This window comes from Elephas maximus, chromosome 5, assembly GCF_024166365.1.
Source record: "Elephas maximus indicus isolate mEleMax1 chromosome 5, mEleMax1 primary haplotype, whole genome shotgun sequence".
NCBI lineage: Eukaryota > Metazoa > Chordata > Mammalia > Proboscidea > Elephantidae > Elephas > Elephas maximus.
Genome location: NC_064823.1, coordinates 75137021 through 75149923, shown reverse-complemented (window position 1 = coordinate 75149923; position 12903 = coordinate 75137021). Strand labels below are relative to the sequence as shown.

Here is a 12903-nt window from a genome sequence, read left to right as displayed (position 1 = left end):
AGCATATTGAAGTTTGAGAAGCAGTGATGATGTGATTTCCAGGCTGGGCTCTGGAATTATAAGGTCCAGTACATATTCTTTGTGCCTCTCGGTAGCTCTGGGACCTTGGACAAATTACTTAACCTCTACACGCCTGTCTGCACACCTAAAATGTGGGGGTAATGATGAGATAATAATCTATGCTAAACATTGAGAAATTCCTTGGCAAGTCATAGTTATTAAAAGCTTCCTGTCATTCACTTTAAAAAAACAAGTGCACAAATGCATACTCCTAATGTCCACCTCCTCAAGGACAGACACATTCTAGCCACTTTCAAAGAGCTGAACCTACTGTGACTAGAGTCCCCCCGCCCCACCTCACCGCACCAGCAACCCCACCCATCAAAGAAAAAGAAGACGCCACAACTGCTGGTCGCAGAGCGTAAAATATATTGATGATTGTAAAGGGACAGTCTGCAGACAAATGGTCGGTCTGCTGAGATGACGGGCAGCATACATACATGCGGTTTTTTTTTTTTTTAACCAAGTCATTAAATTTTTAAATACATCTCTGTTTTCCACATGGTGGTGGTGTTTGTTTCCATTAGCACAGGTTACTACTCTACAGTTTTTCCTAGAGTAAATAAATACACTGGCTAAGTTTGCAGGGCAACTACAGACTTACTTAGGTGTTTAACAAGGTGAACTATTTCACAGCCACTGCATGAACAGCAAGGTCTTTTTCATTTGTTTTGTTCACTGCTGTAGTGGAGAGGGTTAAAGTTTCCATTTATTCTTTTCTCATGTTTAGTCATCAACAGGCTCCAAAAGGTAATGCAACAAACAAACATAAAATCTGTTAAAGAAAAATTCGAATTGTAATTATGCTGTAGGGTTTTTCAGGACACTTAATGTCAGATAATTTAAATTTACAAGAGAAAAAAAAAGGTGTTATGGAAAACTAAGTAACAAAAAATATATCTGTAGAATACACTGGTCTGTTGTAAACAGCTCAGAAGGGCAAAGAAAACAAAAAGTCCTTCTAGAACGTTAAGCAGTCTAGTGACAAACTCTGCTTTTTTTTTTTTTTTTTGCTTTTTTTGCTTTCCTCCTAGTGGCTATTTTCCTACCACAGTGTTGAGCTTCATTATTATATTAAATAACTTATATGGGTAAAAACGAGTTTGCTAACCAGCAGCCAACTCAAAATCTTGTAGGAAGAGGGAGGAGAGGAATTCACAACACAACACACACTAACAGGAAGCAACTCCGCAGTCAGCATCCAACCACTCTTCCCTCTCTGGCAATACTGACAGAGCTGAGTTTTGGGACCTCAATGGAGGGGTTTTTTTCCCCTCCCTCCTCTCCCTTTTTCATTAAGTTAACAAAGAAACATGGGCTTCCTAAGAGCCAGCACTCAGCTGGGCAAGTCCCATTAGCAGCAAATGTTCAACCAAATAAACACATACACAAAAGAAAGCTCCATCCAGGTGCAGAGCTGTGATTCACATGGAAATTCCAGGAGATGAATCATGTGCAGAGCTGGGATCTTTAGAGGATTCTTTCTCAAGCGTCTTCAGTGAACATTTCAGTCTCATGAAATCCGAGTCAATCTGTCAGCTGTGGGAGATAAGTTCCCCATCTGCTCTGGAGTGAACCTGCTTTCTTTGCTGACTGGAGCACTCCAGCGGCACCGGGGTACTCAGGATTTCTCATGGTGCTGGATGCCAGAAAATAAAGACCAGCCCCTCAATGATCTGCATGACGGCAGTGCAGCAACAGCGGAGCTGGTGGTGGTGGTGGCAGGAGCAGTCAGCATCCCATATGTTAAACTCTGCCTAAGAGGCTTGACCTGAGTAATAAAGAAGACAATATAAGAAAGAATGCAGGAGAATATGTGAACTAGGATTAAAATGCCTTGCTTATATTGGCTTCATGCTTCTTGTGTTTTAAGCTTGATTTTACATATTTAAAAACAGGAAAAAGAATTCAGCTGTGAAGCCCCTTTTTTGGGGGGGCAGGGATTGCTAATCACTTAAAGCAAACATTAATGGTAAAAGGGTTGTTTATAGGGAAATCTATGTCTTGTATGGCTTCATATTAAAACAAACACACAAAGGTTACTAATGATTAAAAAAAACAGCTTTTAGGTACATGCTGTCTTCTCACAGATGACCTGATTTCATAGACAGACAAGGACATCCTCATTAACATATTCCATGACCAGTGGGTATGCTTATTGAGTAGGGATGAAAAAGGTGTCTGCCCTCAGAGGTGTATCTGTCATTGCCATTGTTGAATCCAACTGCCTGCAATGAATAGCTCTAGGGCCAGCAGGAAAAGCATCTACATAAAAATATCTTTACTGCCTTCCAAGGTACAAGGTACAAATTCTCAAGTAGGTACTATCATTTTAGAATAGTTAGTTTAGCAACTACTTGACACATGTGGCTTTGTAAGTTGTAATAGCCTATTTCTTTTCTTTATCCTCTCATGGTCGCCATGCCTTGGCCAATACCTGTAGTAACCTAGCATCATTCAACCGCATGGTAGAAGCATGGATTAAAGAGCAATGGTGCGTAAGACACCATGTCAAGAGGTGTGGCAGATATGAAGTAGAGACCCTGGATTGGTTGCCCTCAAAGGGCTTACATATTAGTAGGCAAAGACCTGCATGCATTACCAAACAAGGCTTGCTTGGTAAAAGAAGTGTACTCTCAACTGGACTATAGGACTAACTGCATCCATGAACTACTGCCTCCTCTGTCACAGGATCAGTAGAACTGGATAGTGCCCAGTTACCATTACCCAACGTTTTGATCAGGGACACAAAAGATAAATCCTGATAGAAAAGGGAAAAATGTGGAACAGTATTTCAAATTCTTAAAGTTTTCAGACTTATTGGACCCAGTGAGACTAGAGGAATTCCCAATCTACCGCCCTGAGACAATCTTTAAACCTTCAACCAAAATTATCCCCCGAAGTCATCTTTAAACTAAGCAACAGTTTAGCTCAATTAGTAAAGAATGTATGCCCTGAGTATTGCACTCTTTTAAAAGATTGTATATATGAGACCAAATCAACAACAGTAACTCTAAAGCACAGACGAGACGTTTAGGGGGGGCAATGAATCTAAGTTAATGGTAGTGAAACAATTTGAGTAGAAATACCGAAATTGTTTACACAAAGAGAGGAATGTAACCAATGTCGCTTGAACTGTATGTGTAGAAATTGTTAAATAGGTACATGTTTTACTCTGTATATTTTCACTAAAAATAAAGAAGAAAAAAAAAGTGAAGTTTTTCTGGGGAGAAATAGATCAGGGAGGGGAGGCACTGGAGCTGAGTCTTGAGAAGGGGCAAGGTACAGGAAAGGCAGTATATGGATTAAACACAAGCATGAAGGGGAGACTGTGGAGCCCATGGCCCCTTGAAGAAAAACTGTAACATGGAAATTAGTCTTTTACACCAAACAGTACATCTCTACTGAGCTTATGGAAACCTTGATGGCATAGTGGTTAAGAACTGCAGCTGCTAACCAAAGGGTCGGCAGTTCAAATCTGCCAGGCGCTCCTTGGAAACTCTGTGGGGCAGTTCTACTCTGTCCTATAGGGTCGCTATGAGTCAGAATCGACTCGACGGCAATGGGTTTGGTTTTTTTGTTTTTACTGAGCTTATATATATATTTCCTTATATATCATTCATTTTATTCGTGCCACTGCTTGTCCTTCAATGAATCCTTAGCAGAGGGATTATTATCGGGTAATTTTGCACTCCTGTACAATTGAGGGTAGATTTGTGCCTGAATTTAAAGCAGTACACTCTCTTTTTCACCTCATATTTCTAAAATCTCCAATATATTATGTTGTCACATTTGAACCAATCTAATGTTAACTGTTGTTGTATACTGTGTGTCTGGTACACAGAGACATGGGAAGAGACTAAACAATTTAGTCTTTACCTCTTACTAACAAATCATTGACTTACAGCCCCTTCCAACCTAACCAATAATCAATAGCAATACGGCATAAAAGAATAACAAACAGAAATTATGGGTAGGTTTGGGCAATTTTAATCTGTCTAGATTCCATAGATAATATAGATATCAGGTATCATTTGTCCATAGCCAATTTATTTACCAATTAAAAAAAAAAACTTTAAGAAAAGTAATAATAGCTAAGCTGTACCTAGAGATATCAAACTTAATGCTTTTAAGAGACAGAGGAGATTAAAAAGAGAAATATGGAAGGCAAAACTCATCTTAAAAAGATAACCAAAAGGATTAATTCCCAAATCTTTTATCCAAAAAGATATTCTAGGTTCATGTCTTACACATGAATAATATTAAAGAGTACAGTAAATATCTTTTAATACAAATGTAAAATAATACAGAATTTTAATTTGAATGTGCATTGGCAGGCACAAATTTTCATAAAAATGTAACCGGGCATCAGCCCTGCAGGTGCTACACCCCCATGATTCTGGGCCATCGGCCATGTCTTTTTCACGTTTGTGTAGGGAATACAAGAAACACCTGCAATCCTTTGCCTGTCACCAGGAATTGTTCTAAGATAGTAATTCCAAGGTTTCTGTAACTCATCTCTCCTCAAGGACAGGTAAAAAGAAGCAGCTCTAGTTTTCTTTTGAAACAGACAAAATGAGACAAAACTAAGCTTATCTTGGAAATCCTGTTTCATGAAACTTAGTCTAATATGCAGTATAATGAAGGCTCTCAAATGCCTCTGAGGTCACAAAATGAAGAAGGGAAAGTTTGCTTGTCAACCCTGGTCTGAAAAGGTACATATCCTCAGTTTCTTCGTGGAAGTACAAAGAAAACAATTTTGATTATACTGTATTATATCCTGGCCTGTTTTTTATGCCCATTAAAGTGTTTCAAATGATTAAAGGATGAATTTACCTATGCTAGTTTTGTTTGAAAATTCTAACCAAATAAAAACGTTAAATACTCAGGATTAGGTTTGAAGTCCCAACTCTCTCTCAAACCAAAGAGGAGACTAAGATCCAGTAGGTAAATGACATACCCAACTTTATTAAACTAGACGGTACTTAAGTCTCTTTTATCTCAGGTCAAACAAAATTTTAGAGTTAGAAGAACTATTCAGAAATGTGATCTGAACTTCTGATCTTTTAGATGAGGATAGCCAGAGGTGCTCTTTCACTATAAAAGGTTATTTCGGTTCCTCATCCCACAAAATAATGGGAGAGAAAAGAGGAGAAAACTACACTCACTGTATACCTACCAGTAAAAAAAAGAAAATTGGAAGTCATTAAAACTGAATGGCGGCAAAACAGAATTCTATGCCACAAGGAGAATTCGATTAACAGGACATAAGGCAAAGAGGACTAGGTAGGCAGGGATCTCCCGTAGAAAGCATGTGGCTTTCTTCAAGTGAGACCAACATCTCCCTTAGATTTAAACAACAATGAGACTCACCTTAGAGACTTCCATCTGTCTTTCTCTATATGATTTTCAGGTCCTTCACTCTCATAAGAAGCCAAGTAGAGAGCTATAATCAACAGACAATAACAGTGCATTAACGCTGAAGCCTTTTCCCAATAAACTATCTACCACCATTTATCTCTCTGTTCAACTTAAGCCAAACCCTATTGCAAGACACACTCTTTTACATTAAGTGATGACTGAAAAGATTCATAGTGTCATTAAGAACACAAGACAGTGCTTTGCCTCTGACTGGCCACCATAACAAAACCCAATGGCCTTCAGGCCAAAAAGGAGCTTTAATTAGCAAAGAGATAATTTATAATGCAAAAAGGCTTATAAATGTTAGCTGTATGATGCTATCGTACACTCAGAATTATGTTTTTTATAAAGGGGTGGCTGAGAGAAGATCCTTTCCTGGTATCCTTGTTTTTAAAAACTCATAAAAAGCCAGGTTTTCCAGGCCAATTTTCCACCCTTCTAATTTTTTTTTTTTTCATTTTATATCAGAAGGAACCTTCACTCAAAGGTTAAAAAGCTTGTTATTAATCCCATTTGTAGAGGTAAAAAATGATCAAATCCCCTCCAGAATGGATATCACTAATAGCAAGAATCAAAAGTCACTGGTAAATATAGTCTCAAATTGGGAAGTACAATGAGCTCTTAACTGTTTGTTTTGTTCAGGAAATAGGAGTTGTGGCAAACATTTGCACTGACATAAAATTAATACATGCATAAATTGTTAATTTTCCAAAAATTAAAACACATTAATAATCACATTTAAAATCTGGTGGGCTTAATCTTTCATGTGCTTCATTCATTATGATCACTACCAATCTATTATGGGAAACTGTTAATCTATAGGTGCTACTGATTCCTATACTATTAGAATATAACAAATCACTGGTGTGAATCCATGAGTCTTCTACAAACTCTAACTCTCTTTAAGTGAATTTTTTTCTGTAGATATTCTATCACTTTTCCGCCTGAAATCCCCTAATATTTTAACTTTCCACCACTTTTCCAAACAGTATGGGGTAGCAATAAACTTATTTTTCCCCAAAAATTGCCTTCAACACCAACATACCATAAAACACCTTTATCTCCACTGAAGCTGAAGCCAGCCCAAACAAGGGGGAAAAAAAAATTCCTTCAGTAACTTTCCATTTGTACCCAAAGCTCTGAAGATTTGGTATTATAATCTTTAAACACAAAAACATACTGTTTATGAGTGAATTTTAAGTGGGTGCCTGATTCAATATTTTCAGGACAAATCATAAGGTTTTCTGTGTGATGACAAACTCTTAAAATGGAGGTCGTCAAGGGACAGACCTCATACTATACACCAAGCACTTACACACTAATTTCCTAACTGAAGGGTAGATAAGACAGCTGCAAACAAAGGGCTTACTCACCATCTTCACTGAAGACTGGGACTGTTAGCAGGTACTGCAAGATCTTCCGATCCCTCTCAAATGGACACTCTACTTGTTTCCATGTCATGAACTCACTTACTTGCTTGGCCAGTTCCCAAAATTTCTGGAAAACAATTAACAAAAAAAAAAAAAGGAAGAATTTAAAGGCAGTCATCAAAAATTGAGACAGCTCCATTTAACATGTTTCCCTCTGGTTTCTAACCTTCTGAGTTAAATAATTTTCTTAATTTTACAAAGATTGCATTTGCTAGGTATAGGTAAAGATGTGGAGCCCTGGTGACAGAGTGGTTAAGAGCTATGGCGAGCTATGGCTGCTAACCAAAAGGCTGACGGTTCGAATCCACCAGCCACTCCTTGGAAACCCTATGGTGCAGCTCTACTCTGTCCTACAGGGTCACTATGAGTCGGAATCGACTTGGCCACAACACGTTTTTTTTTTTTTTTTTTGGTTTAGTAAAAATTTAATCATTTCTTCCAAACAACAACAATAATAACGTAGGTAATCTATTCCACTTGGTATCATAAATTTCTTAAAAATGTGTTGTTGGTTTAGTTGTTGTTGTTAGTTGCCGCTGAGTCAATTCTGACTCATGGAGACCCCGTATGTTGCAGAGTAGAACTGTTCAACCAGCCCTGTCTTCGGAGGCGCCTCTTAGTGAGTTTGAACTGTCAACCCTTTGGCTTGTACTCAAGCACTTAACCATGCGCACCACCCAGGAACGCCTATAAACTAGTAGGGAAAGAGAAAACTTGGTTCTGTAGCTTCAAAATCAGAGTGAGCTTTGGGTGCTTGGCAGTGGGTGTGATGCTGGAGAAGCTGCTCCTCCCTGTATTCTGTTCTGTACCCTACCTTATCACACTTACCTCGAAATTGACATGGCCGTTCGGGAGGCGGTTGGCACAGCCTTCATTGAGGAAGTAAATATCTTTAATTAAGAGACTGAAGAAGGGTATCACAATCTGGAGAAAACAAAAGATTCTGGTTTGTTTATTCAAATAAATATTTAGCTTCTCATCAAACAATAAGAGATTAACAAACAACATTAATTCTGGATTTCATGAAAGTCCTCAATGAATTAAGATTTGGTGTTTTATTTACCTCACATGTCAGCAGTTTCCTCGCTTAGGTAATACAATGCTATTAGTAACTAAAGCATGCCAAAGACAAGTGGGTGGTGGGGGTGGATGGGACAGTGTTGTTGCTACAGTTTTCCTATTTTTCACAATGCAATAGTAGACAATAAGATCTGTACATTCTAGCTATAATGAAAGGAAAAAAATCTAAAAGAGTTCTCTTTTTCCATTTAGCAACCCCTTGTTTGCAGTAAAATATTTAGAGAATACCTGTCATTATAGGTACTAAGATTTTAAGATGACCCATCTCTCTGCTAGAATCAATATCGCCATATTACTTAGATTTTTACATTCCAGATGAACTTTTTTGCTTTTTAGATGATACTTTTATTTTATCCTTGAGCACATTGCTCAATGTAATGGGAGAGCTCGGGGTTGTAGGCAATCGTTGTGGTAAACTTCATACTGAGGAGACTTGACAAGTTAGCACGCATTCTCGTGGGAATCACCTCAGTAGGAACTTACACGATGTGTTGTGAGATGTGCCCCCAAGTGAAGGAGGAATATAAATGTGTAAATTAAAATTAATGGTCGCTTAAAAAACAATGAACCTTTTTTAGTAATAGTTTCCTGCCTCAAATCTTTGTTTGGATGAGGTGATTATTTAATTAAATAACCTAAAATAATAAGCACTAAGAAATTACCCTAAATCTTTCTAAGCCCATAATGAACAAAGAACAAAGCTCAGATACAATAACTTCCACTTTCTCTCAACTGCCAACACATTTTTATAAGATCCCAAATTTGCCACAATGCAAGAAATGCATCAAACGCAAACTGGGGGTCTTGTTTCTCCATGATCAGGTTTTAACTTTTTCTAAGCTCATGACTCACGTAGTGTGTCTATACTAAATGAATGGAAGGTCGGAAAAATGTTTTTTGGCTCACACATGAAAATATTAAATATCAATTCACCTCTAGAGAGAAATTCAGATTTTCCTCTAAAGTCATTTGCAACAAAAGTTCTGATCATTTTTTGTTTCACTGATCTCTGAAAATAACCGAAGAGAACCTTCAATTTTGACAAACTACTTGAATATACTTCTACTCGTTTGCCACTAAAGCTGAAATACTAAAGATCTCATTTTCTTTTTATCATCTCCTTCAAATCTTACTTCATATTTCTCTTCTATTGTGGAATTAAACAGCTTTAGTAAAAATGACGAAAGCACACCTTAAGCTTGCCTCTGTGAAAGACATATGTGAGTGGACAGTGCTGGGCCACAGGATCTATCAGACATAAGTCTAAAATATGGCCCTGTCATTATTGCATTTGTAAAAACCTATGTGGGATCAAACTGACAACAGCAACTCTAAAGGTTAGGCAGGAAACTTAGGGGGGCAGCGAGTTTATGTTAATGGGGAATGAATAATTCAGAAAAGGAGGGTGAGAATGGTTGCACAACTCGAAGAATGTAATCAATGTCACTGAACTGTACATGCAGAAATTGTTGAATTGGTATATGTTTTGCACACACACACACACACACACACACACACACACACGGCTCCATGATTTCCTGGGGTATAGCCAGGAGTTGGCAACTAAGGCCCTGGGCCAACTTGGGCCCACTGCCTATTTTTGTAAGGCTTGTTAGATAAGAACCGTTTTACATTTTGAAGTGGCTAGAAAAAATCAAAAAGAATATTTCATGATGCATGAAAATTCTATGACATTCAAATTACAGTCATAGAGTTTTATTGAAACAGGGCCACACTTATTTGTCTACATATTGCCAATGTCTGCTTTTGAGCTACTACATTAGAGTTGAGAAGTTGCAACAGAAGACTGTATTGCCCACAAAGCCTAAAACATTTACTATCTGGCCCTTTATAGAAAAAGTTTGCAGACCACTGCCATAAGCTTAACAGGCTCAGAAAACCTAATCTCCTCACTTTAAAATAGGGACAGCAGTAACTACCTCAATGAGGTGTGATGAGAATTAAATTAAGTAAAACAGATTTGATCTCAAATAAGCACCCCCAAAAACGAATGGGCTCCGTACAGGGGATACATATTATTGATACACTGAAAAGGTAAGGAAACACCATAAAGCAGCTCCTGGAATGGGGACAAAATTATAATCAAGATGTAACATTTGCAGATTATAACAGCTTTGAAACAAGAGCTTTATATCTGTGTTCTATTCTGTATGCTGCTCTCTGAGATTCTTGTGGTGCTGTTCATTTATTCTCTCATCTCGATGTTTAAATTTTTCAAAAGGTTATGTCATGTACCTCTAACTGGATTATAAGGTCTGGGTGGCAGGGGCTATACATTATGTGATTTCTGCACCCATGGGTCGCTGCAAGATGCTGTAATAATGTCTGAATCACTCCTTCAAGGGAACAGATGTATAATTCATCTCACTTAGGATACTCAACTGCTGTTCCTTATGCCCAGATCCAAGAAAGAAGTCTTACAGGCTTCAATTTCTCATTTACTTGTGGGTAATCCACTTCAGATCTATAGCCACTATACCAATTTACCATAGCAAAAATCAGAAGACGTTAAGGACTCTGAATTTCCAAATTTTTTTTTTTTTTAAGGTGAAATGTACAGGTTATTAGGCAGAGGAAGCCCTGGTGGCGCAGTGGTTAAGCGCTAGACTGCTAACTGAAAGGTCAGCAGTTCAAACCCACCAGCAGATAAGGCAGTCTGCTTCTGTAAAGATTACAGCTTGGAAACCCTACAGGGCAGTCAGTTTTACTCTGTCCTATAGGGTTGTTATGAGTTGGAATAGACTCAATGGCAATGGGTCTATTAGTAGGGCAAGGTAAAAGTTTGGCTTCTAGAAGGCCTTAGATGATGACTTTAGTGGAAAGCTGTTCAAGTATTAATGTTTTCCAATTCCTTTTCAAATTATTCTCATTTCAGAGACTTGGAAACTATACCTCAAAGGTATTATTAATTCCACATATGGAGATAAATGCTAATGAGCAGGACTGAGGGCACAAGAATAGACTCAGAATGGCAGAAGGATTTAAAACCATGTAGTCATAATGAGGAATGGTTGAAAACTTGGGAGACACAAGCACCCATTGATGACAAAAAAAAAAAAAGCCATTTAAAGATACTTTAAGGGTTCCTGTGTGAAAGACAGATGTGATTTGCTTTATTTATTTATTTATTTATTTTATGGAACCTAGGGAAACCCTGGTGGCGTAGTGGTTAAGTGCTACAGCTGCTAACCAAAGGGTCGGCAGTTCAAATCCGCCAGGTGCTCCTTGGAAACTCTATGGGGCAGTTCTACTCCGTCCTATAGGGTCGTTATGAGTCGAAATCGACTCGACAGCACTGGGTTTGGCTTTTTTTTGTTTTGGTAATTTTTAAGGAACCTAGGGATGTGCTGCTTTGACAAATAAACTTGGGATTTGAAAGAATATTAAAGATTCTATTGCTCTAGCTATGTTGGAAGGGAGATTTTAAAACAGAAAATTACTTCAGAATAAAGACTCCTCCCTTGCCTCAAAAAAGAAAAATGAACCCCAATTTTTTTTAAATAAAAGATAGATTTTATCCAGAAATGTTTTCATTCTTGCCCTTTGGGACCAATTGTGAAATGTAAAACAGCAGAGTCTTTTAACATGGTGATGATTTCATTTGAGAATTCAATCCATATTTCTCACATAGAAGCATTTTAAAAAATAACTAAAGGAGTAAGAGTTTATTAAATGATGTAACGGGTAAATACTTCGGACTTTTTCTGGAAAAGGATGCTACATTCACACAAGTGCAATAGTCAGGAAGCCTTTTTGAAAGGACTGGGCTTCAGATTACTTGGGCCAAGGTAACCGCAGCTCCCTAATGACAGAGATGAATCTACGGCCTCCTTGCTGAAACAAAGCCCAACAAATGCTCACTGAAGGCCATGCAGAGAGGTCTTTGTACCCAACACAGAGAGATGAACCAGATGACATGCAGGGCCTTCAAAATATCTTCACACTAGAGGGTGCTGGGATCTCCTCATGTATATGCTTGTTTCCTGAAGCTTAAAAAGACCCTCAGACTACATCTCTTCTCAATCTAGTCACAGGAGTACTAAGATTTGCCAGGTAAAATTTAAAAGCTGGTAAACTCTGTTGGGCTATAGCAAGACGGTTATTTTTGTTTCATTCCCTCCCTCTCAGACTCTGCGGTAACTTTATTATCCAAAAAAAAAAAAAAAAGTGTATTTACAATACCTTTCAAACTATTAGAAACTGTCTTTGTATTTTCTTGGGAACTAGGCTCAGCATGTTTTAAAGGTGGGGCTTCGTTTTGTGTTTGTATTTAAGATCTTTATTACAGATAACTAAGATTGAAGCTTTTTGAGGGGGATGGAGAGTATAATTGAGATGTCCTGTAATGATTTTTACCCTCACTTTTGTTTGTTTGTTGAAGACACAGTTTAAATTAAAATCGAAACAAAATCTGAAACACAATAGTGTTCATCAAGCAACCTTCATTAGCCCCTTTACCACAGCCAAGTGTTAATTTCTCAAATAAGATCATCTTCAAATGGTGAAACAACTTATTCCTCCTCCAAGAAGGTGTGACATTGAAAAGTGCTAAGAAAAGACCCTCAGAATCAAGAGGATGATAGATTCAGGATAATATTAAATCGTTTAAAGGTGGGGTAAATAGAGTAAGAAAAAAATAGAGTAAGGGTCATTAATTTCTCAGACATCATCCCTGTACTTGTAATGCCACCCACAGATCCAATTAGTAACAGCAGGCTTAATGCTATAGCAACTAACCTACTTTCTGAAAATAAATGACTTCACCGTGGGGGAGTAACTTAATTCTTTTAAGAGAAAAGGTTATATCAAGTCAGCTACCTTGTGCAGAGCTTAAATGTCTATTTTCTTTGCAGTCAATTACTCTCTAATGCTATTAGTCATCCTAACATAT

The 12903-nt window shown here is 37.8% G+C and overlaps 1 protein-coding gene across 2 annotated transcripts in view; it reads right to left on the bottom strand.

The window, feature by feature from the left end:
- Positions 1 to 412: 412 nt before the first annotated feature.
- RASGEF1B (RasGEF domain family member 1B) overlaps positions 413 to 12903 on the bottom strand; it is a 43454-nt gene continuing 30963 nt past the window's right edge. For both annotated transcript variants that reach the window (XM_049885912.1, XM_049885913.1), the window contains 4 exons: positions 7740 to 7835; positions 6855 to 6978; positions 5434 to 5506; positions 413 to 1831 (listed from right to left, as the gene is read on the bottom strand). In XM_049885912.1, coding sequence (XP_049741869.1) covers positions 1807 to 1831; positions 5434 to 5506; positions 6855 to 6978; positions 7740 to 7835 — 318 coding nt within the window. In that variant the 3' untranslated portion in view covers positions 413 to 1806. The remainder of the gene's footprint in view (positions 1832 to 5433; positions 5507 to 6854; positions 6979 to 7739; positions 7836 to 12903) is intronic.